Source organism: Diachasmimorpha longicaudata, chromosome 20 (genome assembly GCF_034640455.1).
Source record: "Diachasmimorpha longicaudata isolate KC_UGA_2023 chromosome 20, iyDiaLong2, whole genome shotgun sequence".
NCBI classification, from domain to species: domain Eukaryota; kingdom Metazoa; phylum Arthropoda; class Insecta; order Hymenoptera; family Braconidae; genus Diachasmimorpha; species Diachasmimorpha longicaudata.
This window is the reverse complement of record NC_087244.1, coordinates 1,521,906-1,548,940: the sequence shown is the minus strand read 5'-3', so window position 1 is coordinate 1,548,940 and position 27,035 is coordinate 1,521,906. Positions and strand designations below refer to the sequence as shown.

Genomic DNA, 27,035 nt, shown 5'->3' with positions numbered 1-27,035 from the left:
TAAAAACAATTATGACACGACAATATAAATATACTAGTTTTAGATCAGATAAATCTGAGCTGAATGAGCTCCAGAAAAAAAAATAGAAAAGTCAATCAAAATTATTTGAAGTCTTTTAAGTCAAACTGCTGATGTTTATTGATAATTATCTCTATTAACTTTTGTAAGAATATTTCATGTGGAAATCTCATCTTGACCCGATTCAATCTATTCATCGTAAATATTTCACGTAATGAAAATAGTATAATTAATTTGCTATTAACGGATTTTAGGTAATTTAAGATAATCTTCGAGTCGATGTCTACCTTCGAAATTGTCTCTTTTTCATGAGTTTGGCCCAAATCTATCAATCGTTGTATCCAGCAATAATCATGACCTAATCGTATGACTCAAGTGATGATAAAGTAAAGAGACAATGTTGAAGCAAACACACTAATGACGATTTTGATGATGTCATACGGTGACGGAAAGACACATTAAAAACGTTTGCGGTTTGCACTTTTCTCAGCGATTTTCACAGATTTTCAATTTGTACCTGATCGGGTATACCTGATTCAGGTGTGCCTGATTCAGGTTTGTCCGAGTCAGAGATACCTGATTTGTAAATTAACCCGCGATGTGCACTTCCTCCAGTGGTTTCCACAGGTCTCCATTATGTACCTGATCGGGTATACCTGATTCAGGTTTGTCCGAGTCAGAGATACCTGATTTGTAAATCAACCCGCGATGTGCACTTCCTCCAGTGGTTTCCACAGCTCCCCAATATGTACCTGATCGGGTGTACCTGATTCAGGTTTACCTGATTCAGGGGGTACCTGATTTGCAAATGAAACCCGCGGTGTCACTCACTGAGTGGCTTTACAGATCCTCAAAACGTACCTGAATCAGGTATCACTTAATCGGGTCAGCCTGATTCTGGTGATACCCGATTCAGGTTTGACTGATTCAGGGGGTACCTGATCTGAAAATCAACTCGTGGCGTGCCTTCCCCCCCAACGATTTCCACATGTTCTCAAACTGTACCTGATCAGGTAACCCCTGAATCAGGTATACCCGATTCAGGCTCAACTGATTCAGTAATACCTGATTTAGGTTTGTCCAATTCAGGGGATACCTGATCTGCAAATTAACAACCGATGGTGTGCACTTCTCCCCCCCACCGATTTCTACAGATTTTCAACCCGTACCTGATCGGGTACACCTGAATCAGGTCTACCTGATTCAGGGGATACCTGATTGGCATATCAACAACCCACGGTGTGCACTTCTCCCCCCCACCGATTTTTCTTTACAGATTATCAACCCGTACCTGATCGGGTACACCTGATTCAGGTATGCCTGATTCAGGTTTGTCCGATTCAAAGACACCTGATTTGCAAATCAACCCGTGACGTACCTCCCCCCCACCGATTTCCACAGTTTCTCAACCTGTACCTGATCAGGTACACCTGATTCAGGCATACCTGATTCATAAATCAGCAAAAATTGTCAAAATTCCTCACAATTCTAATCAACATCGATTGCCTAGTTTTCTCGGTAGATGAGTCAATGCCATTGAAAGCTCATAATCATCAATTTATCCTCATTATGTGAACACATATAGTATCACCTGATAATATGACACACGATATCAGGTATCTCTTCGTGTCAGGAATATACCTGAGGCTGTTTTGATAAAAAATTCCTTCATCCCACCGCAATAGTCAACTAATTGCTTTATTACTATCAACTTTCGAATAACTTTAGCCACGAAATATGACGTTGTCGATTGGGGGAGAGGTGGGGCCTCAATAGTGCCTATATAATAATGCCCCAAATCATCGGCGCCATCAGTGTCGATGACAAAATGAAGTTCTACGCACTCGTGACCGTTTGTACTTTAGTTGTCACCCAGGTCAGTGTCATATTTTTATTTGTTCGGGTTGTTGGTTGGATAAGGCCCAATTTGATTCTGAATCGTGGATTTTAGATTGACGGGATGACCTCGGATTTTGGGATTGGGATGTTCCAAAATTATTTGGTGAGGCTTCGGTATGAGCTGGAGAACACGCGGAGGAACTTCACGAACTCGGAGTTGAGGAGGAGTAGTACTGTTGCGGTTGCTCAGGCCAGTGTCAATCAGCTGAGGGTGAGGCCCGGGTGGTGGCGTATGATAGTGATGTTGGAAGTGGGATAAAGTAGAGATGTATATTGTAGAGGTGGTTTTTGAATATATCGATATCGATATTGATATTTTTATTTGGAGATATTGATGTATCGATGTATCGGGGTTTTTATTTTTAAGTTGTAAAAACGCAGGGTGATGGTTATTTTTTAGATGTGTAGATTAATTCGTCGTATTGCCACTGGTTTTATATGTTTTTCCACACCCATTACGTGATACCTTTTGTCTGTCTATTTTTTTGAAAAACTTCCATACAACACTAGACATGACTGGAGTGCTCGAATTATTTTGTTTACATACGTCAATTGATTATTGATTGAATTACTTAGTTACATTGGTTGAGAACTACAATCAGAAAAAACAAAAATACCATCGCGCTCGCGTTGAGGTTATAATACGCGGAACGGATAACAGACTGACATTGACAGACGACAGTTGAATTGACATTTACACTTGACAGACAAAGTTGCCAACTTAAAAGCCAACTTTAGTACTAAATTAAAAAGCAGGAAATCGAGTCGACCATTAACAAAAAAAAAAGTTAAAAAATGTTAGTATAAAAAAGGATTTAGAATTTTTTGATCATAAAAATATCGATTTTTATATCTTTTCAATACTTGTAATATTATATCGATACCTCGATATATCGAAACAATAAATATCGCTCAATAATATCGATATGTTGAAACAATTATATCGATATGAAAAATATCGATACATCAATATATCGATATTAAAAAATATCGATACATCAATATATCGATATTAAAAAATATCGATACATCAATATATCGATATGAAAAAATATCGATACATCGATATATCGATATGAAAAAATATCGATATATCGATATGAAAAAATATCGATATATCGATATGAAGAAAATATCGATACATCGATATATCGATATGAAAAAATATCGATACATCGATATGAAAAATATCGATATATCGATATGAAAAAGATCGATATATCGATATGAAAAAAATATCGATATTTCGATTTTTCATATCGATATATCGATATGAAAAAAATATCGATATATCGAAACAATAAATATCGCTCAAAAATATCGATACGTTGAAAAAATTATATCGATATATCGATATTTCTTCGACAAACCAATCATATAATTTGAGGGCCTGATCTGTCGGGCCCAATTACTAAAATGACTTTTGCCATTTTAAGGAGACTTTTCTAGCCGCTGAAGCCGCCCACAAGGACGTCATGAAGTGCTGGGGGCCCTTGAAGGCAGCGGTGGAGTACGCCCTGGCGATGACCCTCGCCCACCTGGAGGGCTGCTCCAACGGCAACACCCTCAACTTCCAGGTGATGGACGCGCAGCTCCAGAAGCTACTCGGGGTATGTACCTTACACCCTCGTGATCGATAATCGATTCCACATGACAACGTGACGGTTTCCCTTTGTCGTCAGGAAGGGCATCGTCTCCAGGAGCAGTTCGCCCCGATCCTCCAGAACTGCGAGAGTAATTTGTGCGTCTGGATGAAGTCGATGTCGCTGCAGATGCCTCTGATGTCCTGGAAGTCACGAGTCCAGGAGCGCATGAAGATGATGCACCAGGAGGTGGCGTCAGCTGAAGGGAAAGTCTCGGGGTGCGTTCGTCCGGTTCAACAGGAATACGAAGGACATCTGGAGATGCTGAACAATCAGACGAGGGAATGCGTGGCAAAACTACCGGCAGGTGGTGGGTTAGATGTCCCTTCGGGTCCAGGTGGACGTGGTGAGATGGAATCGACAAGTCCGAGTGGACCTGTTCTAGTCAGCGGGGGCCCTATGATCGTAGTTGAATGGATGCTGAGTCCTGTGATGGTGCTGACACCTGGGGGATCAGTCGTCAGGACAGTTGAGGTGACGGGAACAGTTTTGGGTAGTTTTCCTGGTGAAGGTGTCCAGGTTGAATATAGTGCATCCTTCGAGTCTATGGTACCCTTCGAAGGTACTAGACTTTTCGGAACTACTGAGCCCTTTGAAGGTACTGAGCCCTTCGAAGGTACCACACCCTTTGAAGGTACCGAGCCCTTCGAAGCTACCGAGCCCTTCGAAACTACCGAGCCCTTCGAAACTACCACACCCTTCGAGACTACCAAACCCTTCGAAGGTACCGAGCCCTTCGAGACTACTGAGCCCTTCGAAACTACCGAGCCCTTCGAAGCTACCACACCCGTCGAGACTACCAAACCCTTCGAAGGTACCGAGCCCTTTGGAACTACTGAACCCTTTGAAGGTACCACACCCTTCGAAGCTACTGAGCCCTTCGAAGCTACCGAGCCCTTCGAAGCTACTGAGCCCTTTGAAGCTACCGAGCCCTTCGAAGCTACTGAGCCCTTCGAGACTACCGAACCCTTCGAGACTACTGAGCCCTTCGAAACTACCGAACCCTTCGACCCTACGGCCCCATCAGACTTTACGACGATGGTCACCCCAAGAGTCCCAACTGACTTAACAACGACAGGAGAAGATTCCCTACGTGATCTGACGCAATTCCCTGAATCAGCAGATTCACCTGCGACAACGATCATCATCTCCACGACTTCCGATGAATCAGCAACAGGTGGTGAACCTGCGACCGCAGGTGTTGGTCTAGATGAATTGACAACTCCAGGTGAAGTAGCAACTCCAGGTGAAAATGCAACTCCAGGTGAAAGTGCAACTCCAGGTGAAGTGACAACTGCAGGTGAAAATGCAACTCCAAGTGATGTGACAACTCCAGGTGAAAATGCAACTCCAGGTGAAGTGACAATTCCAGGTGAAAGAGCAACTCCAGGTGATGTGACAACTCCAGGTGAAGTGACAACTCCAGGTGAAGTGACAACTCCAGGTAAAAATGCAACTCCAGGTAAAGTGACAACTCCAGGTAAAAATGCAACTCCAGGTGAAGTGACAATTCCAGGTGAAAATGCAACTTCAGGTGAAAAGGCAACTCCAGGTGAAAGAGCAACTCCAGGTGAAAATTCAACTCCAGGTGAAGTGACAACTCCAGGTAAAAATGCAACTCCAGGTGAAGTGACAATTCCAGGTGAAAATGCAACTTCAGGTGAAGTGACAATTCCAGATGAAAATGCAACTCCAGGTGAAAAGGCAACTCCAGGTGACGTAGCAACTCCAGGTGAAAAGGCAACTCCAGGTGTTGTGACAACTCCAGGTGATGTGACAACTCCAGGTGAGATGGCAACTCCAGGTGAAATGGCAACTCCAAATGAAAATGCAACTCCAGGTAATGCTACAATAGCTACGAACTACTCAACTCCACGTGAAACAATGGACATAACCAATCCTGGAGATCAATACGAAGTTAAACTCGTGGAACCGAAAATCTGATTGGAATTTCTGACAAGTTAAACCCGGAAAATCGACGAGCAAAAGTCTTTTCAAAAATGAAGTCGTAACGAAATCATATCGAACGTCTGTTGGAACGTGACAACACAACTGAGACAGAGTTTCCATTGTTTGTTTAATTGTTTGTTCGATTGTTAGAAATTAATGTTTTTCGGGTCGATAAACTTTGGAGAAATTAATGAGCTGATGAGGGTGACGTGAAAGTGAATGAAAGTTCTGAGAACTGATGAGTGAAATATTAAATTATAATTATCATAAATATTGATTTTCAAAATGATATTGAAAGGAAAATTGACTGCCCTGGGGTGTGAACCTGTGACCATCGGATCCAACAATTAATAATAAAAATGATGGAATTTAATGTTATTAATGATTTTGGATCTGATGATTGTGGACTAATTAACAGAGATAACTTGGTCGGTTCCGTTGCCTCGAGGATGATAACTCCTTCGCCTTTTTGCTTCCTGGATAATGGCTAAATACCTGGACGTTGAAGATGCATTTGGACCACTGGACTAGCTCAATAACCTCATGGTTATTATAAATTTATTCGCGTTATAAACCACTTGTTCAATAGCCCGTGACATTGATGTCCGTGACGTTTGTCATGATCTTATTAATTCTCCCTTCGAGTCTCTTTATTTTATTTAGCTTATTAAAAGCTTGGTCCAGCAGTCTTGGATACACCTTCATCCAGACCTAGTGATATCGAGCCTTGGATACCAGTCCTTCGCCTCGACTGGCCCGACTCTGGCATCCAGACACTTGGATATCAGTCTTGGCGATCCGGTGGTTAAGCTACTTGTATCAAAACACCTGCAGCTGTCACATGATTCTATATTATCAACCATTGGCTTAACCCGGTGGTTAAATCACCTCCTCGCCTGCTTGAGGATCAGTAAATCAAGTCTCGGGGGGCCAGTCTACCCCCAGGCTCGTTACAATCTCGGTATCCAGGCTTGATTCCCTGGAAGAATCCAAACCCATCAACTATCTAATATGACAATCCTATCAAACCTGATTGAGGTTAGGACACCCAGAGTCTGGTAGACCTAGACTTCATTCTTCATTCAGTCTTCCGAGTCTCATTTTCAAAGTAAAGGAAAAGTCCTGGGTTTTACGACCTTCGTGACCCTCCATAAAGATCGCGAGGGCCATCAACTTTGAAACTGTTGTCTCAGGCCTTGACATTTCCCCTGTTACCACCAATTTTCGTGGTCGAAAGGTCACTCGAGTGAGAACTTCCCCTCAAAGTCAATATTTGTTCGACTAGACTACAATATTTCCTTTTGTAAAAAGGACGTACACCTCAAATCTCGAATCGAATCGAACATATCGAAATTCCGTAACACTTATTCGTGATTGGTAGATACATTCACAGCAGCATAATTTGAATTTCACAAGTACACAAGTATCAAGTAAATCAAGTCAATGGATGAGTTAATTAGTAGAAAATAAAAACTTAGTTAGAAAATGGAAATGAAACAAGTTACTCATCAAATGTAAATATCTATATCTTATCGAAACTCCTGTATTTTCCAAGTCGTCTTACAGCTTCAAGACATTTAAAATTTAGCATGTTGCCTACAAGTGGGAAATAGATCAGCTGTGAATATATCAGCAATTTTTAAAGATCCATGTTTACGAAATGATGACGTGTTCAACGTCATACGCGATTACTTCAGGATCATTTTGGTATAATTATTTTGAATTTAAATATTACATTGACTTTTTATATCCATATAATTCAACTGCTCTACTCATACAGTAGTTAAAATAACGTGCACTCACCGCAAATGTGACTTAAATAAAAAATATCACAACAATTAAGATTAACCAAATCGTGCGCGGTGGCGCGCGGCTATGTCTCGTGTGTTAAATTCTCCAACAACTACCCCCCTCCCCCTCCTCACTCACACTAATACTTGCCTTGCAGTATCTGCTCCTTTTTCGCCAGAATAAGGGGTATCGCACTGGAACCACTCATTATTTCTCACCCCTATATTAAATTATCCAACTGTACCCTTCACGAGAACCCGCACGTTAAACCACTGATAACATCTGCCAACACGCCATCCACAATCGACTTATCGATACACTTATGGGTAATGAATTGTAACCGAGAAGAATGAAATGAGGAACTTGAGTCTGGATGAGGAATGTCATGTGACAGGTAGAATCTTCGATGATACAAATCTGGAGTCTGAGATAAAGATGTGGTACGATATTTTCATTATCACATCGATATCTGTCATCAACCGGTTTTATCTATCGAATACATGAATCGATAGTGTTTTATCAACATTGAGAAGTCGTAAATTTCAATCGCAAATTAATTTTTTTTTCTTTTTTTTTTCTTTTTTTTATTTTTTATTTTTTTCTTTTTTATTTTTTTAAAATTAAGTGATTTTTTTTGTGTTTTCAAAACTCAAAATTGAGTCTCAAATAAATTTGTTGAATGCCCCCAAAATCCAATAGAAAAAAAAACTAGAAAAATAAATGAAAATTGTTTTTTATTTTTTTTTTATTTTTTTTATTTTTAATTTTTCTATAAAAATTAATCGATTTTTATTGTTTTTTCAAAACTCGAATCTTCAGTTTCAAATAAATTTGTCGAATGTCCCCGAAATTCAATAGAAAAAAAAACTAGAAAAATAAATAAAAATTTTTTTTATTTTTTATTTTTAATTTTAATAAAAATTAATCGATTTTTATTGTTTTTTGAAAACTCGAATCTTCAGTCTCACATAAACATGTCGAATGTCCCTAAAATTCAATAGAAAAAAAACTAGAAAAATAAATAAAAATTTTTTTTATTTTTTTTATTTTTTATATTTTTTTTTATAAAAATTAATCGATTTTTATTGTTTCTTCAAAACTCAAATCTTCAGTCTCAAATAAATTTGTCGAATGTCCCCAAAATTCAATAGAAAAAAAACTAGAAAAATCAAAAAAAAAAAATTTTATTTTATTTTTCAAAAAATTGATAAAAAAAAATTTTGATATTAATTTGCGTTAATTTATCACATATTTTGAATCGATATCAAGACGCAGGTGATGACACGTCAATTTCCCCCATTCAATCACCAACAATTCGTCCCGAAAATATTCATTTACATCCCCCCACCCCCTTGGGGGTGGGGGTGCGGAAGATGGAATTATTAGCGATCTCCGAGGGCTGAAAATTGGCCGTTCGACGAGGGAAACGTTTTCATGGGGCACCAATACTCCTATCAAACACCGGGTCACAACATATCGATCCATAAATATGTCCGAGCACTCGATGTTGTGACGAAAGTCGATTAATAACGGGTAAAGGCTTCGATGGGGATGAAATACGGTGAAGCAGGAAATATTTTTCATTTTCCGGTGATGCAACGAGTCATAAAATAATCAACTTGACAATATTATTTATTAGATTTTAGGTGCGTTTGTTTATGTGAAAGGAATATTGCGTCGACTATAAATTTCACCGAATTCAAGGTCAGGTAATGAATAAAAAATGAATAAATGAAATTGATGGCTGTGACATTCGTTGGAAGTGAAGAATGAGACGAATTAACGCAGGAAAACTTCATGAAGTTTCTCTAGTTTTTTTTTTTTTTTTTTTTTTTTATTTAATGTGGAGTAATGAGGCGAAATTATGAAGTAAAGTTGATGGGATTGACATTCGTAGGAACTAAATGTTCAGATGAATCGACACACAAAAACTTCACGAAGTTCGTCTGATTATTAGTTGAATTTTTTTTTTTTTTTTTTTTTTTCAAAATTTGATGTACGGTAATGATTAATAATTATGAAGTAAAATTGATGGGGTTGACATTCATAGGAACCGAATGTTCAGATAAATCGAGGGACAATAACTTCATGAAGTTCCTCTGGTTTTTAATTTTTTTTTTTTATTTTCAAATTTTCATGTACGATAATAACAAAAAATTATGAAATGAAATTGATGGCATTAAGACTCGTTAAAACTGACTAATCACACGAATCGACGCACAAAAACTTCACAAAGTTCCTCTGATTTTTAATTCTTTTTTTTTTTTTTTTTTTTTTTTCAAATTTTGATGTACGATAACAACAAAAAATTATGAAACGAAATTGACGACCTTAACATACGTTAAAACCGAACGATGACACGAATCGACGCACAAAAACTTCACGAAGTTCCTCTGGTGATTAAATTTTTTTTTTTTTTTTTTTCAAAATTCAATACACGATAACGACGGTCCCACCCTAATTTTTACCACTCGCAGAATCACACAAACAAATTATTTACCCCGTCGAACGATTCAGCAATACAGGGGTTGTTTCTTGCCCCACTCACCTAGTATTCCGCACGTTGGATGCGCACATACTACTACCCTAACCGACGTATAACCCACCCCGTCGCCTATTTTTCCACCCTCGATGGGAAGCCATTCGACCCTGTGGCGTCGTCGAGCGTCGACGCCGGCCTTTCCCACCCCCACTCACCTTCGCATTTAAAACATTCTGACGAGGGAGAAAGAATTCAAAATATCTCGTATACGTTTCAACCCTCATCACTAAATACCTATTCACTGGAGCACTTGAGGGTGAGAACTACCCCCGCCTTGAGAGAGCAATTCATTTTTTTTTGTTTCAAAAAATGGCGGATTTTGGAAGGGTCTCAAGGGCTTCCTCACTTCAAAATTTGGCGCGATTCTTAAGGGATGAGGGGCGGAAGGGCGGCGGGGGTGGGGGTGGTGAGGATTTGGGTGGCGCTCGGAGCGCGTACGTATTTGAATGGTTTGGCCATCATGAGGTACCAGAAACACCGACGATACACTCGGCATTATCATATTTCAAGTACCACAGCACAACCCCAGGAGGTGCCCAGCTAGTAGTGGTCGAACCCTCATGAGGTTTTGGAACCCACTGAGGAGCACACGAAGTGCAATCGTATTTCAAATGCGTTCGAGCGTGACAGGAGGTTGCCGATTAGTGCAGGTTAGAAATTCCAAGTCTACATCGTTCTCTCGGCCTTTGGTACCTACACCTCTGTGGTGACTGTGTCTCCACTACACCCTGTCACTCCGATGGGAGATTCTCCAAACATGTCTACTCCTAATCCAGACCCTCTTAGACTAATTACCTACTCGACCGGCGTCATCCCTATCATAAAAATCTGGGGAATCTTTGTGGAGTTTGAGACACCTGGGTAAAGCGTCAGTTTGAATGGTTTGGCCAGCATGAGGTACCAGCAACACCGACGTTACACTCGGCATTATCATATTTCAAGTACCACAGCACAACCCCAGGAGGTGCCCAGCTAGTAGTGGTTGAACCCTCATGAGGTTTTGGAACCCACTGAGGAGCACACGAAGTGCAATCGTATTTCAAATGCGTTCGAGCGTGACAGGAGGTTCCCGATTAGTGCAGGTTAGAAATTCCAAGTCTACATCGTTCTCTCAACCTTTGGTACCTTCACCTCTATTATATCACTTCTAAAAATAGCGAAATAAAATTATTTTTATTGAAAAAAAAAAATTGATAGCGGGTTTAAAAGCTCAGCCACTTGTCTCCTATCATAAATTATTAAATTATAGGGATCGAAATAAAAAAACAATTTAGAGTATCTTAAATACTAATTATTATTTAAAATAATTTCCTTCTAGATAAATAAATATTTTCTAAATCCAAAAACATAAAAATATTCGAGAAGTAAATTTCTAAATCAGGAAAACATTTTTATTTGTTTATTTACTTATGTCACAGATAAATATTTATATTTATTCATTCCCCTATTCAATTTGTTTATTCCTTTATAAAAAAACTTCAATCATCAACTCGACTTCATTTTTATCTCCTCTTTTGTCATTTCGTAAAAAAATAAATTTTTCATCTCCTCAAATTAAAAAAAAATAAATAAATAAATAAATATTATTATTAAAATATTACCTAAATTTCCGATAGTTCAACTCACTTTTAAATAATTTAAATAGTTTAAATAATTCAATAAACCATCAGACACGTTCGACGATAAAAAACTGTCGAATATTTTCCTGAAATAAATAAAAAAAAAAAATTATTGTTTCAGTGACAGATCATAAAAATCCCATAAATTAATAACATTGCGGTTAAACAAATATCTCGCGGGAAAAAGTGTCGGATAATTTGACGTATGAGAATGTTTGGCTTCTATATTTAGATATGAAAACCGAGAACTACTGTAGAGGCCCCTCTGACCCTATCGTGTTGTCACATATGAGAATCGGAGTCTATCGGCTGAATCACTCTAGCGTTAGTCATAAAAATTAATTCAGACGCGACAATTAATGCGTTGAAAATGCAACTCTATCGTTCTTAATTCGTACGTAAAAAGATGATAATTGTGATACATATTTATGATACACAAGTAATCGAATTTTAGTTTATCTGTCGTTGAATGTAAACTGATGTTGATGGGGCATTATTTTTGGGTGTCGAAGTGGATTGTTTGAGAGGGCCACTGAATAATTGGTGTGTCGTACCCTAAAAATGATGGCGACTCGATGTTTCTTCAACATGTCCACTGACTCTCACACACTCTTACGGTACATTCGATTAATGTACTTTGGATTATCGATGGCCAATGGTATGGGACAAGTCCATTAAAAATGTCGACCTAATGATGAGAATCTGACTCACGTGTTGTACCAGAATTTGACTACAACGTCGTATAATTATTGTACATCAGTTGTTAATTAGTATCACGTTAACAAATTGTTACGCATAACCTCATTATCACTGACAAATCCCATAATTATCGTGTGCTGTATCTCAACGTTTCACTTTATCACTCGGAATTATCAGTGGATAATAACAAAGGACATGACCAGTTTAAATAATTAACGGTGCAACAATGATGCAACAAATATTTGAATTAACGTAGGTCAATAATGAGTTCGCCAGGTCCTTGAAATATTCATCCACCGGCTGTTAAAATTCCTGCTGAACATCACCCCCAGGACGTACGATAATTATCGATAACTATCGAATGACCCAAACTTCCTCGACACGTACACTAAAATCCCAGAATTTCTCTCGTCTTCCTTCGTGCCTTTCCGCCATCTCCTTCGGCTTTGGACGCCAACGAGAGTGGGAGGGGGAACGATATCGAGGTTAAATAAATATTTACGTCGATCAGTGCAGTAAAAAACATCGCAAAAGACTCACGTTATTTTCGAACACTAAAATCATCGCTTATGTCCCTCCCTCCCCTCTCTCCACACCCTCCTCCAGGCATTTGACACCAAAATTTTTTAAAACTATTTTTACCCCATAAATGAGCTGTACAATAATAGATCAAACGTTAAAAATTTTCATAATTTCCCTCCCCCCCCCCTTCGCCACAACGATTTTTCATCCCCGAAATGTCATAAAAACACGTTTTTCTCACGAAAAAAAATTAAAAAAAAAATCCCTTAACAATTTATTTAATTTTCAATGACGCCATTTTGTTTATTTCCAAAACAACATCACCCCCTCCCCCGCCCCAATGATTTTTCATCCCCTAACTGTCATTAAAAAAACGATTTTTCCACCAAAAAAAAAATTAAAAAAAAAATCCCTTAACAATTCATTTAATTTTCAAGGACGCCATTTTGTTTTTTTCAAAAACAACATCATCCCCTTCCCCCCCAACGATTTTTCATCCCCTAAATGTCATAAAAACACGTTTTTCCCACCAAAAAAAATTTTAAAAAAATCAATTTTCAAATCAATTTTTTAAATTTTCAATGCCGCCATTTTTTTTTTCAAAAACAACATCACCCCTTCCCCCTTAACAATTTTTCATCCCCTAAAAAATCTCTTAACAATTTTTAAAATTTTCAATGACGCCATTTTGTTTTTGAAAAAAAAACAAAATGGCGACATTGAAAATTTTAAAAATCACCCCCCCTCCCCCACGCTTTAATTGTCTCATTAAAAATTCACAACTCACCATAATCACCCTCCGGCGATTGCCTCCCCTCCACCAGAGTACTGCCCTTATACTGCCCCCTCGTCTTCCTCGCGGGGGTCACCGTGAACCTCTCCGGCATCTTAAGGTCTCGGGGGTGTCTTCACCCCAGGAGAAATCCGCCCCCCGTCACTTTTAGACAATTTTCAAATTCAAAATTCCCGCACTTTTTCGTCACCCCCTCCCTCGCCAGGTGTCACCGCCCTCTCTCACCCCCACCCACCGGGTCCTGATAAAACCTTGAAATATCCTTTTAGGGTGCCGCCAGGAGCGGATGTGGGCCCTACCCCGTGCGCCTCAAAAGCTCGACTGAATGTCATAAAATCGACTCACTCGACTCAATTCTACCATTTCCCACTGCATCACACGTGCACATTCACGATATTCCGCATCTCAATTGGTTCATCAATTTTTCATCATTGAGTCGATTTACCACCGAAGTCAGGCGGAAACAGCCGAACGCGATTTTTTCAATTTTTTAATTTTTCAAATTTTTTTTATTTTTTTCTTATTTCTGAAATTTTTTCAAGAAATCGTTTTTCTGACGAACGTCCAACGCCGATTAACGCGTGCGGGGGGAGTTCCATCCACGGAATACTGTTTGTGCATGAGTGCCGGCTTGTCAACGGGCGATAGTCGGGTGTAGTGGTGTTGGGTATGTTAAAATGGGGAGTCGGTTGAGTAGAGGAAATAATAAGAAAAAAAAAAAAAAAAAATCGAACGAGTTTAGGTTTTTTATGGCGGCGTGGGGGAGGGGGCGCCACCAGGTGGCAGCACTTGACGGCGTCCCTGGGTTTATCGATCGCGGAGGGGGGGAAGGGGAGTGGCGAGTGATGGGTGAAGAGGAGGGGGGGAAGTGCAGGACGAATAGGAGAGGGGAGCGGAGAGTGACATGGTGGGGAGGGGGAAGTGACGGATGATGAGGTGAGGGGAGGGGAAGGTGACGCGGAGGGGCGAGCGAAGGGGAGGGGGGAGTGTTGGTGGATGAGGAGGGGCGGGTGACGAGGAGTGTGAAGGGGGGAGGGGAGGGGGGGGGGTAGAATGAAGTGGGGGTGGGGTTAAAGGGGATGAGGATGTGAAGGAGAAGTCGAATGGAGAATAAAATTGGTGGAATTAGGAGAGGGGGTGGGGGTGGGTTGGGGAGGGGAGGGGGTGTTGATGGGTGGAGGGGGTGTTGAGAGGTGAGGGAGGGGGAAATTGATTTTTTTTTTTTTTTTTTAGAGTTCAGAAGAGAAATTATTGAATGAGTAAAATGTAGAGTTGGAATTTTAGTGTTTTAGGGAATGATTTTAATTGTTAAAAATTGAAAATTTAAATTTTGAGGTTATGTTAAGGGATGGGGGGTGTGTGTGGGTTATTGGGGATGAAAATAATGAGTGGATTGAATATTTAATTAATGTTAAAGTGACTGAATTTGTAAAAATAATTAATGGGGTAAATAATTTGTTTGACAGTATTTTTTATGTATTTTATGTCGGTTATAATAATGTAATAAATTATTATAAATATTAACAATAAAAAAAATGTATTTTAATTTTGTTTAAATGAATAAATAATTTGTTTATTAAGTAGGGGTGGGTAATGGTGAGGGAAGACCTTGAGAAATGGTGGCCTCAGTCCCAAAGTTCAATTCCGCCATTTTAAGGAGCTGAACTCAGTTTATCAATTGCAATAACGAGTTGATATTCCAGAAGACGTTTTAAAGTGCCTTCGAACCAGTCGTGTTGACGTTGAGAATGGGCCTGACTCTTGTCGTAACCTAAAAATTCGTCAAAGTGTCGATGATGGTGGGGTTAATGCGACATGAGGGAGTAGGTGAGCAATGGTGGCCTTGAACTTGGTGATGGGGTTGGTCTTGCACCCCCGTGATAGCTCAAACTGACCCAACCCCCACTCTCCACGCTACGTTACACCAACAAAGGGGCCTCACACGTGGCTTTCAGAAGGTGATAGAAAATACTTGAGTTTCTCTCGGAGAAATGTCAACTGTCTCTGGAAGACGTTTATCACACTAACCATTTAATCCCGACATCGACTTCCACTTGAACCTCAATAATAAAAAACATGACAAAGACCTTTTGTTTTGGATACCCAGAACTCCATTGAAAGACTCGCGATTTATGGCTCGTTTCCAATTTCCACGTGTCGACTAAAATTCTAAAATTCCCCATTTCATTGTCTTTAACCTGTGGGAATATTTCTACTGCCTCACCAAAGCCAATATTTAATTACATTAAAACAAATGAAACATAAAATAATTAAACCTACATACTACGATCTAGTGACAAACATCGCAGCCATAGGGACTCTACATAGTTACCAGCAGTATCTAGTAACTTTCCTTTGTTGAGCTGTGATTCAGTGACTCTCCTCTAGTCCATCGTTTTTACTGTTTGTGTCAAACATCTTTAACCAAAAAACATGACAGACCCTTTTATAATTACTCATTAACGTTCTAAGACTCTAATCATCATGTCGGTGATGTTAACAGCGGATTGGTTCGCCCTCGGCCGAGACCTCTACTTCAGGTACTGACACTTTTCCCCTCATTCTCACCCCACAAACACCCAACTGACAAAATTAATCATTTCAAGTCCCCAATTTTGTCAATTTTGACCTGACAAATAGTGAATTCCTCCAGTCCACCCCAAATTCACCCCTAGAACCCCCCAAATAATCACCATCATCCCCTCCACCCCTCGATTACCCCATAAAACCTCAACAATTTCCTGCCTCAACATTTCCACCCCTGACATTCGCCACCCCAGGCCCATCCCCTGGGACTCACCCCCAACCACCCTCCACCAGGTCCCTGAAGACCTCCCCCACATCACCCACCCCCAAAACAACCCCCAAACCCCCTAAAACCCCCCAAAACTCCTCTTTTCCCTAAAAATCATGTACCTAACCTCAAAAATTAACCAAAAAAAAAATAATCTTCCAGAAAATTCGAGCTCTACCCCCTGGACTTTCAACGTGAAGTCGACCCTGGTAACCTCGTGGTAGCATCCCCCTACGGTGGTACCATAGCAGTCACTCGAGACCCAAAAAAATTCGTCAAAGTCCAGGGCTCGACAAAACCCCTCGTCTCCCTCTACTTCTCCTCCGGAAAATTCTTCTCAAAATTCACCTGGAACAGCGGCCAACTGTTGGCCCTCCACTGGTCCCACCAAGAAGAGCTTCTCTGCGTCCAGGACGATGGAATGGTCCTCATCTACGATCTCTTCGGTGTCTTCCAGTCAACCTTCAGCCTCGGAAACGGCGTGAAGAGCACTAAAGTCATCGACTGCAGATTCTTCACGACCGTCAGCGGCACTGGAATAGCTGTCCTGACGTCAACCAACGTCATATACCTGGTGAACAACATCACTGAGCCGAAGGTCCGCCAACTCTCGGATATTCCCAAGCTGGGGGGACCCATTGACTCCTGGCTGGTGATACGACACGAGAGACAGAGTCAGGTGATTGTTGCTAATCAAAATGGCGTCTACATGGTGAATCACGTCAGCAAGACCCCACCACCAATTCCCTTCTCCAGCCTCTTCAACGCGAAAGTGACGAACATCAGGGCGATGGCCCTGTCCGCTAGTCACCAGCACATCGCACTTCTTGGAGACAGTGGACACCTCTGGATGGGCTCGTCAGACCTGAAGAACAAGTACAGAGAGGTCCAGATCAACGTCAGTGACGTCGCCACGTCGATGTCGTGGTGTGGGGTTGAGGCTGTCATCTGTGTTGTCAACACGACGATGACAATTGCTGGGAGAAGTGGAGATACGATTGCTTATTCTTATGATTCACCTCTTCATCTTATTTCGGAGGTCGATGGGGTGAGAATCATCTCTGGGAGCAGTCACGAGATGATTCAGAAGGTTCCTAATGTTGTTCAGAAGGTGTTTAGGATTAATTCGACGGATCCGGCGTCGTATCTGCTGGAGGCGTCGAGACAGTTCCAGAAGAGGAGCCATAAGGCTGATAGCTATATTGATCTGATTAAGGAGAAGTTGGATTCTGCGATTAAGGTGTGATGTGGGGCGGTGTTTTGGGGGGTGGGGGGAGGGGGAGACTTGACCAGAATCTTTTGAAGATTTCCCGACAAACTTTATAAAAAAATATTAAAAAATCTGGGGGAATTCACCAGAATCTTTTGAAGATTTCCAGAAAAATTCTAGAGAAAAAAAACAAAAATCTAGGGGAATTGACCAGAATCTTTTGAAGATTTCCCGACAAACTTTATAAAAAAATATTAAAAAATCTGGGGGAATTCACCAGAATCTTTTGAAGATTTCCAGAAAAACCCTAGAGAAAAAAACAAAATCTAGGGGAATTCACCAGAATCTTTTGAAGATTTTCAGAAAAACTCTAGAGAAAAAAACAAGAATCTAGGGGAATTCACCAGAATCTTTTGAAGATTTCCAGAAAAACTCTAGAGAAAAAAACAAGAATCTAGGGGAATTCACCAGAATCTTTCGAAGATTTCCCGAAAACCTCTAAAAAAAAACCTGGAGGCCTTCCTGAAAATGGACTGCCCTGGGGTGTGACCCTGCGACCATCGGATCCAACAATTAATAATAAAAACGATGGAATTTAATGTTATTAATGATTTTGGATCTGATGATTGTGGACTAATTAACAGAGATAACTTGGTCGGTTCCGTTGCCTCGAGGATGATAACTCCTTCGCCCTTTTGCTTCCTGGATAATGGCTAAATACCTGGACGTTGAAGATGCATTTGGACCACTGGACTAGCTCAATAACCTTATGGTTATTATAAATTTATTCGCGTTATAAACCACTTGTTCAATAGCCCGTGACATTGATGTCCGTGACGTTTGTCATGATCTTATTAATTCTCCCTTCGAGTCTCTTTATTTTATTTAGCTTATTAAAAGCTTGGTCCAGCAGTCTTGGATACACCTTCATCCAGACCTAGTGATATCGAGCCTTGGATACCAGTCCTTCGCCTCGACTGGCCCGACTCTGGCATCCAGACACTTGGATATCAGTCTTGGCGATCCGGTGGTTAAGCTACTTGTATCAAACCACCTGCAGCTGTCACATGATTCTATATTATCAACCATTGGCTTAACCCGGTGGTTAAATCACCTCCTCACCTGCTTGAGGATCAGTAAATCAAGTCTCGGGGGGCCAGTCTACCCCCAGGGCTCGTTACAATCTCGGTATCCAGGCTTGATTCCCTGGAAGAATCCAAACCCATCAACACTTCCCACCACAAAATCTAATACTCTCCTCATTACTCCTCAGGACTGTGTGAACGCTGCGAGTCACGAGTTCGATCCCGACACCCAGAAGCTCCTCATGAGGGCTGCCAAGTTTGGAAAAGGTTTTTCCAAGACCCTAAACCCCGAGAGGTATGTCACCATGTGCCGTATCCTCCGTGTCCTCAACGCAGTTCGTCATCCAGCCATTGGCATTCCCCTGACCTTCACACAACTCGACATGCTCACCCCCCAGGTCCTGCTGGATCGTTTGGTCCTCAGGAGGCACTACTACCTCAGCATCCAGATAGCCAGACACCTCAAGATGCCGGAGATGGATGGAGAGAGCAGAATACTGGCCCATTGGGCCTGTTACAAGGTCAAGCAGACAGTTCTTGATAAAGAACACATTGCGGAGGAGATTGCTGCCAAATTGGGGTACGCACCAGGTGTTTCATACGCTGAAATTGCGGAAAAAGCTGCTGATTGTGGGAGAAAACAATTGGCGATTAAGCTGATTGATTATGAACCTCGAGCTCAGCTCCAGGTGCCTCTTCTCTTGAAGCTGGGGATCGAACAGGCTGCGCTGAATAAGGCAGTGGAGAGTGGTAATACAGACCTGGTGTACACTGTCATTCTGTACTTTCAGGGTAACATGCCACTCGCTAATTTTGAGATGTCTATCAAGCATTGTCCGTTGGCGATGAGTCTGTATGTGAAGTACTGTCAGAATCATAATCGTGAGGCCCTGCTGAACATCTACGTGATGCATGATGATTTTTACGAGCAGGCGTTGTGGTACGTCAAGGAGAGTTACAATCCAAAGGTGAGGATGATGTGGGGAAAGTGAGGGATGGTAGGTACGGTTGACAGTGCGTTGACAGTGGGGATGGGATGACTTTAATGGCGGGGGGGGGTTATGGGGGCTCGGTGATTAGGTATTAGAATGCTGAATGGAGGGGCTGTGGCAGGCGGTAGAGGTCGTTCCTCGGAATTTATAATAGATGACACTGAGGTGAGTTTTGGTGGTGGTGAGGTGGAGCAGTAGATGGCAATGGCCTCCCTAACAGATCACTCGATAGTGACTCGATAGCAAGGGGATTAATTAAAGTGTTAATTCCGTCGATGTCTAGCCGAATGTGTCTAGATCCCTTTCGTTGATTCAAAGTTAATCATTGAGTTTGATTCTGTTGAGCGTTCACATTGTATATCGATGGTATTGTTATTGATGCCTATCGAGTTATATCTCACGACTAATTCTCTTGATACTCGGAGAAGTTGGCGGTTCTATTTTAATCCCACCTTCTCGATTATTTTTATTTTAACACTGTGAATGGCATGTCCAGGAAATTTGACAATTCACCATTGTATACCGATGGTAACCGGCCGACCGGATCAATCCACCATCGCCATCTACTGGTTTAATTTGACAAGTACTCTCCGATGAAACCCATGAAAACAAAGTAGTAAAAGGCTTATGGAAATAGGTCATCTAAGTCTAAGATCATCTAGGTCTAATGTCATCTAGGTAATCTAAGTCTAAGATCATCAAGGTCTGAGGTCATCTAGGGCTAAGATCATCTAGGTCTGAGATCATCTAGGTCATCTACGGCTAAGATAATCTAGATCTAAGGTGATCTAGGTCATCTCAGTCTAAGATCATCTAGAGCTGAGGTCATCTACGTCATCTAAGTCCAAGATCATCTAGGTCTGACGTCATCTAGGTCTCAGATCATCTAGATCTAAGGCCCTTCTACGTCATCTAGGTCTAAGGTTTTTTTCCTCTTTATAGACGTTTTCGGGAAATCTTCAAAAGATTCTGGCCAAATTGTTCGAGTCCACATCTGACATTTTTACTCAGTAAAACCCTAACTCCTCTAGTCTCCCCGTTCCATCTTGGTCATCTAGGTCAATACCGTTGATTACTCATATAAATACTTGAGGATGTCTCCAACATTCAACTCTATAACAAACAGTTTTTCATAATCAACTTCGAGGTATGAACTTTGTTAACTGAACCTTTTGGTTCCAGAATATTCAGACACGTGAAGCACTTCTGAAGAACGCCCAGGAGAAGTTCAAAACAGGAAGATTTGACATGAATGCAGCACTCACCGAGGAACAAGTGAAATTACTGAAGCATCAGAGATCTCTGCAGGACACACTGAAGGAGCAGATCGTTGGGAAACCGCTGCATGACACCGTCAAGTTGCTTCTGCTCCAGAATGAAATAAAATTGGCTGAGAATTTACGGTCCGAGTACAAAATACCAGACAGGAGGTACTGGTGGCTGAGGATCCAGTGTCTTGCTGAGAAAGGGATGTGGAGTGACCTGGAGAAGCTGTCGAAGGGGAAGAAATCACCGTTTGGGTATGAGGTAGGTGTTGCAATTGAGGACAAAAGTATAATGGATGTACGTAAATACAAGATGGCGGCTGAATATGTGAGTGAGTGGAAATGTCAAGTAATTTAATCTCAAGTCGATGGATTTAATGGGGATGGGGTTTATAATTAATTGTCTGTGAGACTGAAGAATTAATTGCACATGTCACTCGGTAATTTAACGATTAATGGAGACGAAAAATATATCAAAATTCAGCTTTGAGGATTTACTGATGAATCAGGTTATTGTCGAGAGGCCGTCGAACTGGGCCGCAGTTAAGTATGACGAAGGTGGATTATTTATTCAGTCAGCATTGACAATCGTCATTGTTTATGACTTTAATAATATTTCATTGATATGCCATGAATTTTATTGGAGACACAAGAGAAAATAATGTACCTTCGGCGTGACACTAATGCTATTATATGGTGGACGTTTACGAGGTGGGGTAAAGCGACTGCAGCGCCACGATTTATAATACGATAACAACTGCAGGGAACGAGATCTGCTCGCGGATTCTCGAGAACCGACCGACACCAGTTCGACCCAGTGCTCTCTATTCTTTATCCTGTCGATATTATCGTTTTGTTCAGTGGTAATTGCGTTGACTCAAGACACCTTTAGCCAGTGGTGACTTCAGGTTCTTTTTAATTTCGATCGTCACGTGACGACGACGATGAGTGAATGAATGAATGAGACCAACCGACTCTCGTCGGAGGATTTTCGAGGGTGGGGCCGTACCAGGTCGCCCTCCTCGTGTCTATTCTTCCTACTTTTGGAACCCTCACCTAGACCTTACCCCATTGATTTAATTTTTTTTCTCGATCGATCAACAATGTAGATGTAATTGTTTTCTGTTAATCATATTTTACCCTCCCCAGCCCTTCATTGACGAATGCCTGAAATACGGAAATCGGTTGGAAGCAAAGAAATATCTCCCACGAGTCAGAGAAGAATTGAAGATAAAATACTTCACGAAAATGGGGTAAGATCGAAATTTCTAATTTTAATTTTTAGAAAGATATTTGTCATTTGTCATTAACTCACCAAATACTAAACTGATTAACTTAGGGGTCCATAAGGCCCCCTATGGACCCCTAAGGCCCTTTTTAGGGGCCCTAAGGCCCACTATGGACCCCTAAGGCCCTTTTTAGGGGCCCTAAGGCCCCGATCTTTTTTTTTCTCTGATTATAATTCTCTTCGAATTATTATCATTATCATCATTATTATTATTTTATCTAAGACATGATTTCTTCAGGATCCAGAATTGACAAATAAATCCCTAAAATCCGCCATTTTGACAAATAAATCACTAAAATCCGCCATTTTGACAAATAAATCCCTAAAATCCGCCATTTTGACAAATAAATCCCTAAAATCCGCCATTTTGACTCTTCAGGACTGCTCATACGACGTTGAATCACTCATCACCTAAAATATACATAAACATTAATTGTTTTTAACAGAATGTTGACAGAGGCAGCTCAGACAGCTTACGAACAGAAAGACTCATCCGCCCTGACATTTGTACTGGCCCAATGTGGCCCTTCGGACCGATCCTTAGCCGAGAAAATCAACGGAATGATCGTCAGTCTGAAAAATGGAAAGTGATGAAAGGAATAATTTCTCCTCTGGAGAAGTATTTCGCATAAAATCTATATAAATTAATTATGTAAATGTACAAATTAATTAGATGTAATTAATTATGAGTATAAAACTATATAAATTGTGTATATAATTATTTATAAAGGAATTGTAGCTGGAATATTAAAAATTTTGATGAGCTAGAGTGATGTTGTTGATGATCTCCAGGTGATTGGAGGGGAATCAGCTGCTGTCGTTTGGGGATAAAAAGTTTTGGTGTCTTTTGACTAAATCGGTGATTATGGAGCTCTCGATCTCCTCCCCCTGATCCATCTGGTCCTTCGTGAGGGAGAGGACGTAGTCCTTGTCCTTGTCGACCATTGTGACCTTCTGCTTGCGAGTTTGCAACATATTAGCGATCACCAGCTGCAGAAATTAAAGATTTTTAGGTTAATTTTTGGGGTTAGGGAAGATGTCAATGAATTTTCTCTCCCAATGAAAATTCAACGATTTGATTCTCCATTGAACGAACCATATTATTGAATTTAAAATGAGGGGTAACAGAAAGTCAAGGGCCCTCCCTTAAAATCGAGATGTATCTTTCAATCGAGCCTTCCTGGAGGTGTCATGAAATGCCAATGATCGTCATATAAAGTTCCCATTGACATAACCACCGAAAATATAAATTTGATATTAAAGATTGGAGGTTATGTCACGACTTATTGGGAATGATAAAAGGCTTTGTCCCTAGCAAGGAGTGCCCTGGCCACCTGGCTGACCCTCTCCACATCAGGTACATGTCCTCCATGATGATCCCGGATAATCCCTGCACTTGTCACTCATCAAAGAACCAAATAATTATCTCTTCATTAATCTTCGATTTGGAATAAAACAGCACGACAACGAGCATCTCCAATGACAGAGAGCTAGTTGATAAATCACCCGATGATATTCAAAATCAATAATTCAATATTTCAAGGTCACTAAACGTTCTTCACCCCCGTTACCTCAGCAAAAAATCCAACATTTTAATTCACCAACAAATGCACGAAAAATCGTGATAGGTTATGTCATCTATTCATCATCCCTTTGGGAATTAGGGACGAACCCTAGTGACCTGGACGTCAGTATTCAACCAGAAGACTTTCAAATCCTCATCCCATCCCCTCAATCACCAACATAACCTCCAAACAATCTTAAAACCTTTATCCTGCCTCCAGACTCTCACAAAAAATCAGAAAAAAAATCCACACCCTTTTCATCCACTCAGTCAACGACTTATGAACCTCCTCCTCTGGAATCCCGAACTTTCCCTCACTCCCTACCCTCCCATCATCCTCACACTAACCTACCTTATGATTATACGTGTTCAGGGAAGCCCTCGCCTTCGAAATCAATAAATTCTCATCAGTTTCAAGTTTGAAAGACACCACGAACGCCTCAGGAACCCAAAGACTGACCAGAGGCTTCAAGATTTTCGGTACCAGGTGGAGAGCTATCTTCGGAGCTCCAATCGTCGACCCAATTTTGTGGACAGACTACAATAAATAATAAATAATTAACATCTGCAATAAATTAAGATATTAATTATTTAAGGTTTTGAATATTTTTTGTACCTGAAAATCCTTCAAAATCAGTAATAAAATCTCTGATTTTTCAGTTTTATGATTTTATTTTTTTGATTTTCTTTGATTTTCATACGATTTTATTTCATTTTATTTGACTTTATTTCATTTTATTTGATTTTAATTTAGTTTTACTTAATTTTATTTTATAAAAATTACCATTTCATTCGATGGAACATAAAAATCAGAAACAGCAGCAGCCAAATACAACACAACTCGTTTCTTCAAGGGTGCCACCGCCTGTGAAGCAGCTCTGAGCAGCCAGAGATATTCCGACAAAGTCGTGAAGCTCAACTGGAGTAATTTTCCCTCTCGAATTGCACTTTTGTACTTCACCAGAGCCTCAGCAACACTCGATGAATATTTATCACAGACTGTCAACTGTGGCCTGCCATCTTTCTGGGTGAGGTCCAACATGTCCAAGAATTTTTGACCCGTAAAGTGTCGAGAAAAGGGCTCTAACGATTTTGCCCTGAAAAGTGATGAGTGGAATTGAATTCGGGTGAAAATTGTTAATTAATGATGTTAATAGACATCAATTGAGGTTATTAATTAATAATTTAAGGGTCAATAGACATATTGAGGTTATTAGTTAATAATTGAAGGGACAATAGAGCTATTGAGGTTATTAATTAACAATTTAAGGGTCAATAGACATCTATTGACATTATTAATTAACAATTTTCACTGATCGATCAAGAAATTACTTTTTAAAAAGATAAAAACAGTTCACTTTCGATGGAAAAAGGGACAATCAACGTTAACTGTTGTACCTTTTGGTGACACAACAATTTATTTGTCAGTTAATAATTAACGAGGTTTACTATGATTCAATGTTTATTATTTAAGTACCGGATAACCTGATATTTCAAGTCCATTTTTAATTTATTCACAAACACATATTTTTTAATGAATTTTTGCACTCGATAAACTTTTAATAATTTCACACGAGAGATTTTAATTCATTTTTTACGAACGATCTTCACATGATGGGTACGTCCAGACTGATATTGACCGGTCTAAATTGTGGAGATGGGGTATGAGGCGACGACGATGAGTGAATGAATGAATGAGACCAACCAGTTCTGGTTGTCGTAGACGAGAGTCTTGGTGCAGGTACCCGGTAATCTACTCCGGGTAACCCTGTCCCGGTTGGAGATATGAATGAGAATTAGTGTCACCTCTTCTCTTTTCTTCTTCTCCTTCTCATCTATTTCTTTTAATCCCAAATACCCTTATCCACCTTTCACATGCTGGGTGTCAGGCTGACACCAGGTACCACCGGCCCGAGGTTCCCCGCGGGAGTAATGCCTGTGTCAGCCACTTGTGGCTCGACGACGTCATGGTTGCTAAGTGTCCTTCGGCGATCTGAACTAGCCGACAGTTTGGATTTTTACCAATCCCCTCATGGCAGTGGGTAATGGCCTAAGTGTTTGATATCATGTGTGTGGAGGAGATTAATAGGCCGTGCGAAGTTTCCGAAAACCATAACCTGGCAAGATTGTTTTCATAATACCACATTGAGTGTGAGGATTAGGTCTCTTTTGGGACCGTTGCCAAACGTGAAATGGAATCTCCCGAGGGAGTGACAGGATGTAGTGGAGACAGTCACCACAATATTAAGGATCGATAAAGAATTATCATCTCCTCGAGGTCGAGATGAAATTCATATGTTCATTCACCTGTACATGAAGATGACAGCATATCCGTGCTTCAGGAAGTACTCCGTGGAGATGGCGCCCCTGGTGCCGGCTGAGAAGTTATCAACAAATCTGACTGTGTTGTGCTCCAGGGGAACAGTCGTTCCTCCACTCTGAAATCAGAATTATCTCCTCGTGAGGATTTCATTAGGCAGGACTTGGGGTCGATTTACGTACCGTCACTAGAGCTATTTTGGTGTCGTCGGAGGAATAACGTTTTACGAAATTGTCGAGTAATTTCGTGCTGGTCTCCAGGTCACTGGGTTTCGGCTGATTTGCGTAGAATTCTTCCCAGTTTGACTCCATTATTTAACATGGGTTTCGAGAAATATTTTGTGGTGAATGATCTGGGTAAAAAGGACCAGGAAGAGAGGGTCTGGAGGTCGTGGTCGTTGTCTCTGATTGTACTGAAGTCTTTGAAGAAAGAGGGGATTGGGAACTGGTGTGGGGAGTGTTACCAGATTGTCGACATAACTTCACCCTAGAGACGTCTCATTTAACCCTAGAAAACCCTAGGTATGGATTATATATAGGGATTTTAGTTAATTTAAATTATCGTCTGGGGGTAATCGGTTTTTAAACACTTTTAAACATTTTATTAATTCTTTTAAATTAATGAGGGAATTCCCAAATCAAATCATTTAGTTCACAAACGTCTACAAATCATTCACAATCGCTTTAACATTTCATTAATTCTTATAAATTAATGAGAGCATTCCCAAACCAAAAGATTTCGTTCCCAAACGTCTACAAATCATTCACAATCCCTTCAACCCTTCATTAATTCTCCTAAATTAATGACTAATTCCCAAACCAAAACATTTACTGTACAAACATCTACAAATCATTCACAATCATTCCCACCTAATCACTTTCCTAATTATCAACCCACCCCAGCCAAACACCTCCCCCCTTTTTTTATTCATTCATCATCACAATCCATAACCTCCCCCCCCCCCCCAAATAAATAAACCAATAAAAATCCAGATTTACAACTTTTTTCATCCGCCATTCCCTCCCCACCCATTTCAAATAT

General features: G+C 40.5%; 4 protein-coding genes across 8 annotated transcripts in view; 2 read left to right on the top strand and 2 right to left on the bottom strand.

Moving 5' to 3' along the window:
* Positions 1-14,113, bottom strand: part of Kcc (kazachoc) — a 35,641-nt gene extending 21,528 nt beyond the window's left edge. The window contains exons 1-2 of one of the 5 annotated variants that reach the window (XM_064137999.1): positions 9,632-11,199; positions 7,452-7,583 (exon numbers count right to left, since the gene is read on the bottom strand). In XM_064137999.1, coding sequence (XP_063994069.1) covers positions 7,452-7,509 — 58 coding nt within the window. In that variant the 5' untranslated portion in view covers positions 7,510-7,583; positions 9,632-11,199. Of the gene's footprint in view, positions 1-7,451; positions 7,584-9,631; positions 11,200-13,470 lie in introns of those variants that run through there. The other 4 variants (XM_064137998.1, XM_064138000.1, XM_064137997.1 and 1 more) reach the window with 4 other exon arrangements.
* On the top strand, positions 3,307-7,457 carry LOC135171461 (neurofilament heavy polypeptide-like). Its single transcript, XM_064138011.1, has 3 exons — positions 3,307-3,527; positions 3,600-5,148; positions 5,347-7,457. Exons 1-3 carry the CDS (start codon positions 3,393-3,395, stop codon positions 5,502-5,504), a joined length of 1,842 nt encoding a protein of 613 aa, XP_063994081.1. The 5' UTR covers positions 3,307-3,392; the 3' UTR covers positions 5,505-7,457.
* Positions 14,114-15,875: 1,762 nt separating the features above from the next.
* Positions 15,876-22,879, top strand: Vps16a (Vacuolar protein sorting 16A). Its single transcript, XM_064137990.1, has 6 exons — positions 15,876-16,016; positions 16,433-17,510; positions 18,754-19,533; positions 20,740-21,084; positions 21,972-22,075; positions 22,557-22,879. Exons 1-6 carry the CDS (start codon positions 15,961-15,963, stop codon positions 22,699-22,701), a joined length of 2,508 nt encoding a protein of 835 aa, XP_063994060.1. The 5' UTR covers positions 15,876-15,960; the 3' UTR covers positions 22,702-22,879.
* Ppcs (Phosphopantothenoylcysteine synthetase) lies at positions 22,731-26,472 on the bottom strand. The gene is made up of 5 exons (XM_064137991.1): positions 26,177-26,472; positions 25,982-26,112; positions 24,459-24,771; positions 24,027-24,212; positions 22,731-23,100 (listed from the first exon to the last, which is right to left on the bottom strand). Exons 1-5 carry the CDS (start codon positions 26,303-26,305, stop codon positions 22,918-22,920), a joined length of 942 nt encoding a protein of 313 aa, XP_063994061.1. The 5' UTR covers positions 26,306-26,472; the 3' UTR covers positions 22,731-22,917.
* Positions 26,473-27,035: the final 563 nt, after the last annotated feature.

Bases quoted from the DNA above. Each gene is read 5' to 3' on its own strand.
- LOC135171461 (XM_064138011.1), top strand. From the start codon at position 3,393: ATGAAGTGCTGGGGGCCCTTGAAGGCAGCGGTGGAGTACGCCCTGGCG. The intron at 3,528-3,599 runs GTATGTACCTTA...CTTTGTCGTCAG, and splicing joins AGCTCCAGAAGCTACTCGGG to GAAGGGCATCGTCTCCAGGA. The intron at 5,149-5,346 runs GTGAAGTGACAA...TGACAACTCCAG, and splicing joins AGGTGAAAATTCAACTCCAG to GTGAGATGGCAACTCCAGGT.
- Ppcs (XM_064137991.1), bottom strand. From the start codon at position 26,305: ATGGAGTCAAACTGGGAAGAATTCTACGCAAATCAGCCGAAACCCAGT. The intron at 26,113-26,176 runs GTACGTAAATCG...TTCTGATTTCAG, and splicing joins CCAAAATAGCTCTAGTGACG to AGTGGAGGAACGACTGTTCC. The intron at 24,772-25,981 runs GTGAATGAACAT...ATCACTTTTCAG, and splicing joins GCTGTCATCTTCATGTACAG to GGCAAAATCGTTAGAGCCCT.
- Vps16a (XM_064137990.1), top strand. From the start codon at position 15,961: ATGTCGGTGATGTTAACAGCGGATTGGTTCGCCCTCGGCCGAGACCTC. The intron at 17,511-18,753 runs GTGTGATGTGGG...ATTACTCCTCAG, and splicing joins AGTTGGATTCTGCGATTAAG to GACTGTGTGAACGCTGCGAG. The intron at 22,076-22,556 runs GTAAGATCGAAA...TGTTTTTAACAG, and splicing joins AAATACTTCACGAAAATGGG to AATGTTGACAGAGGCAGCTC.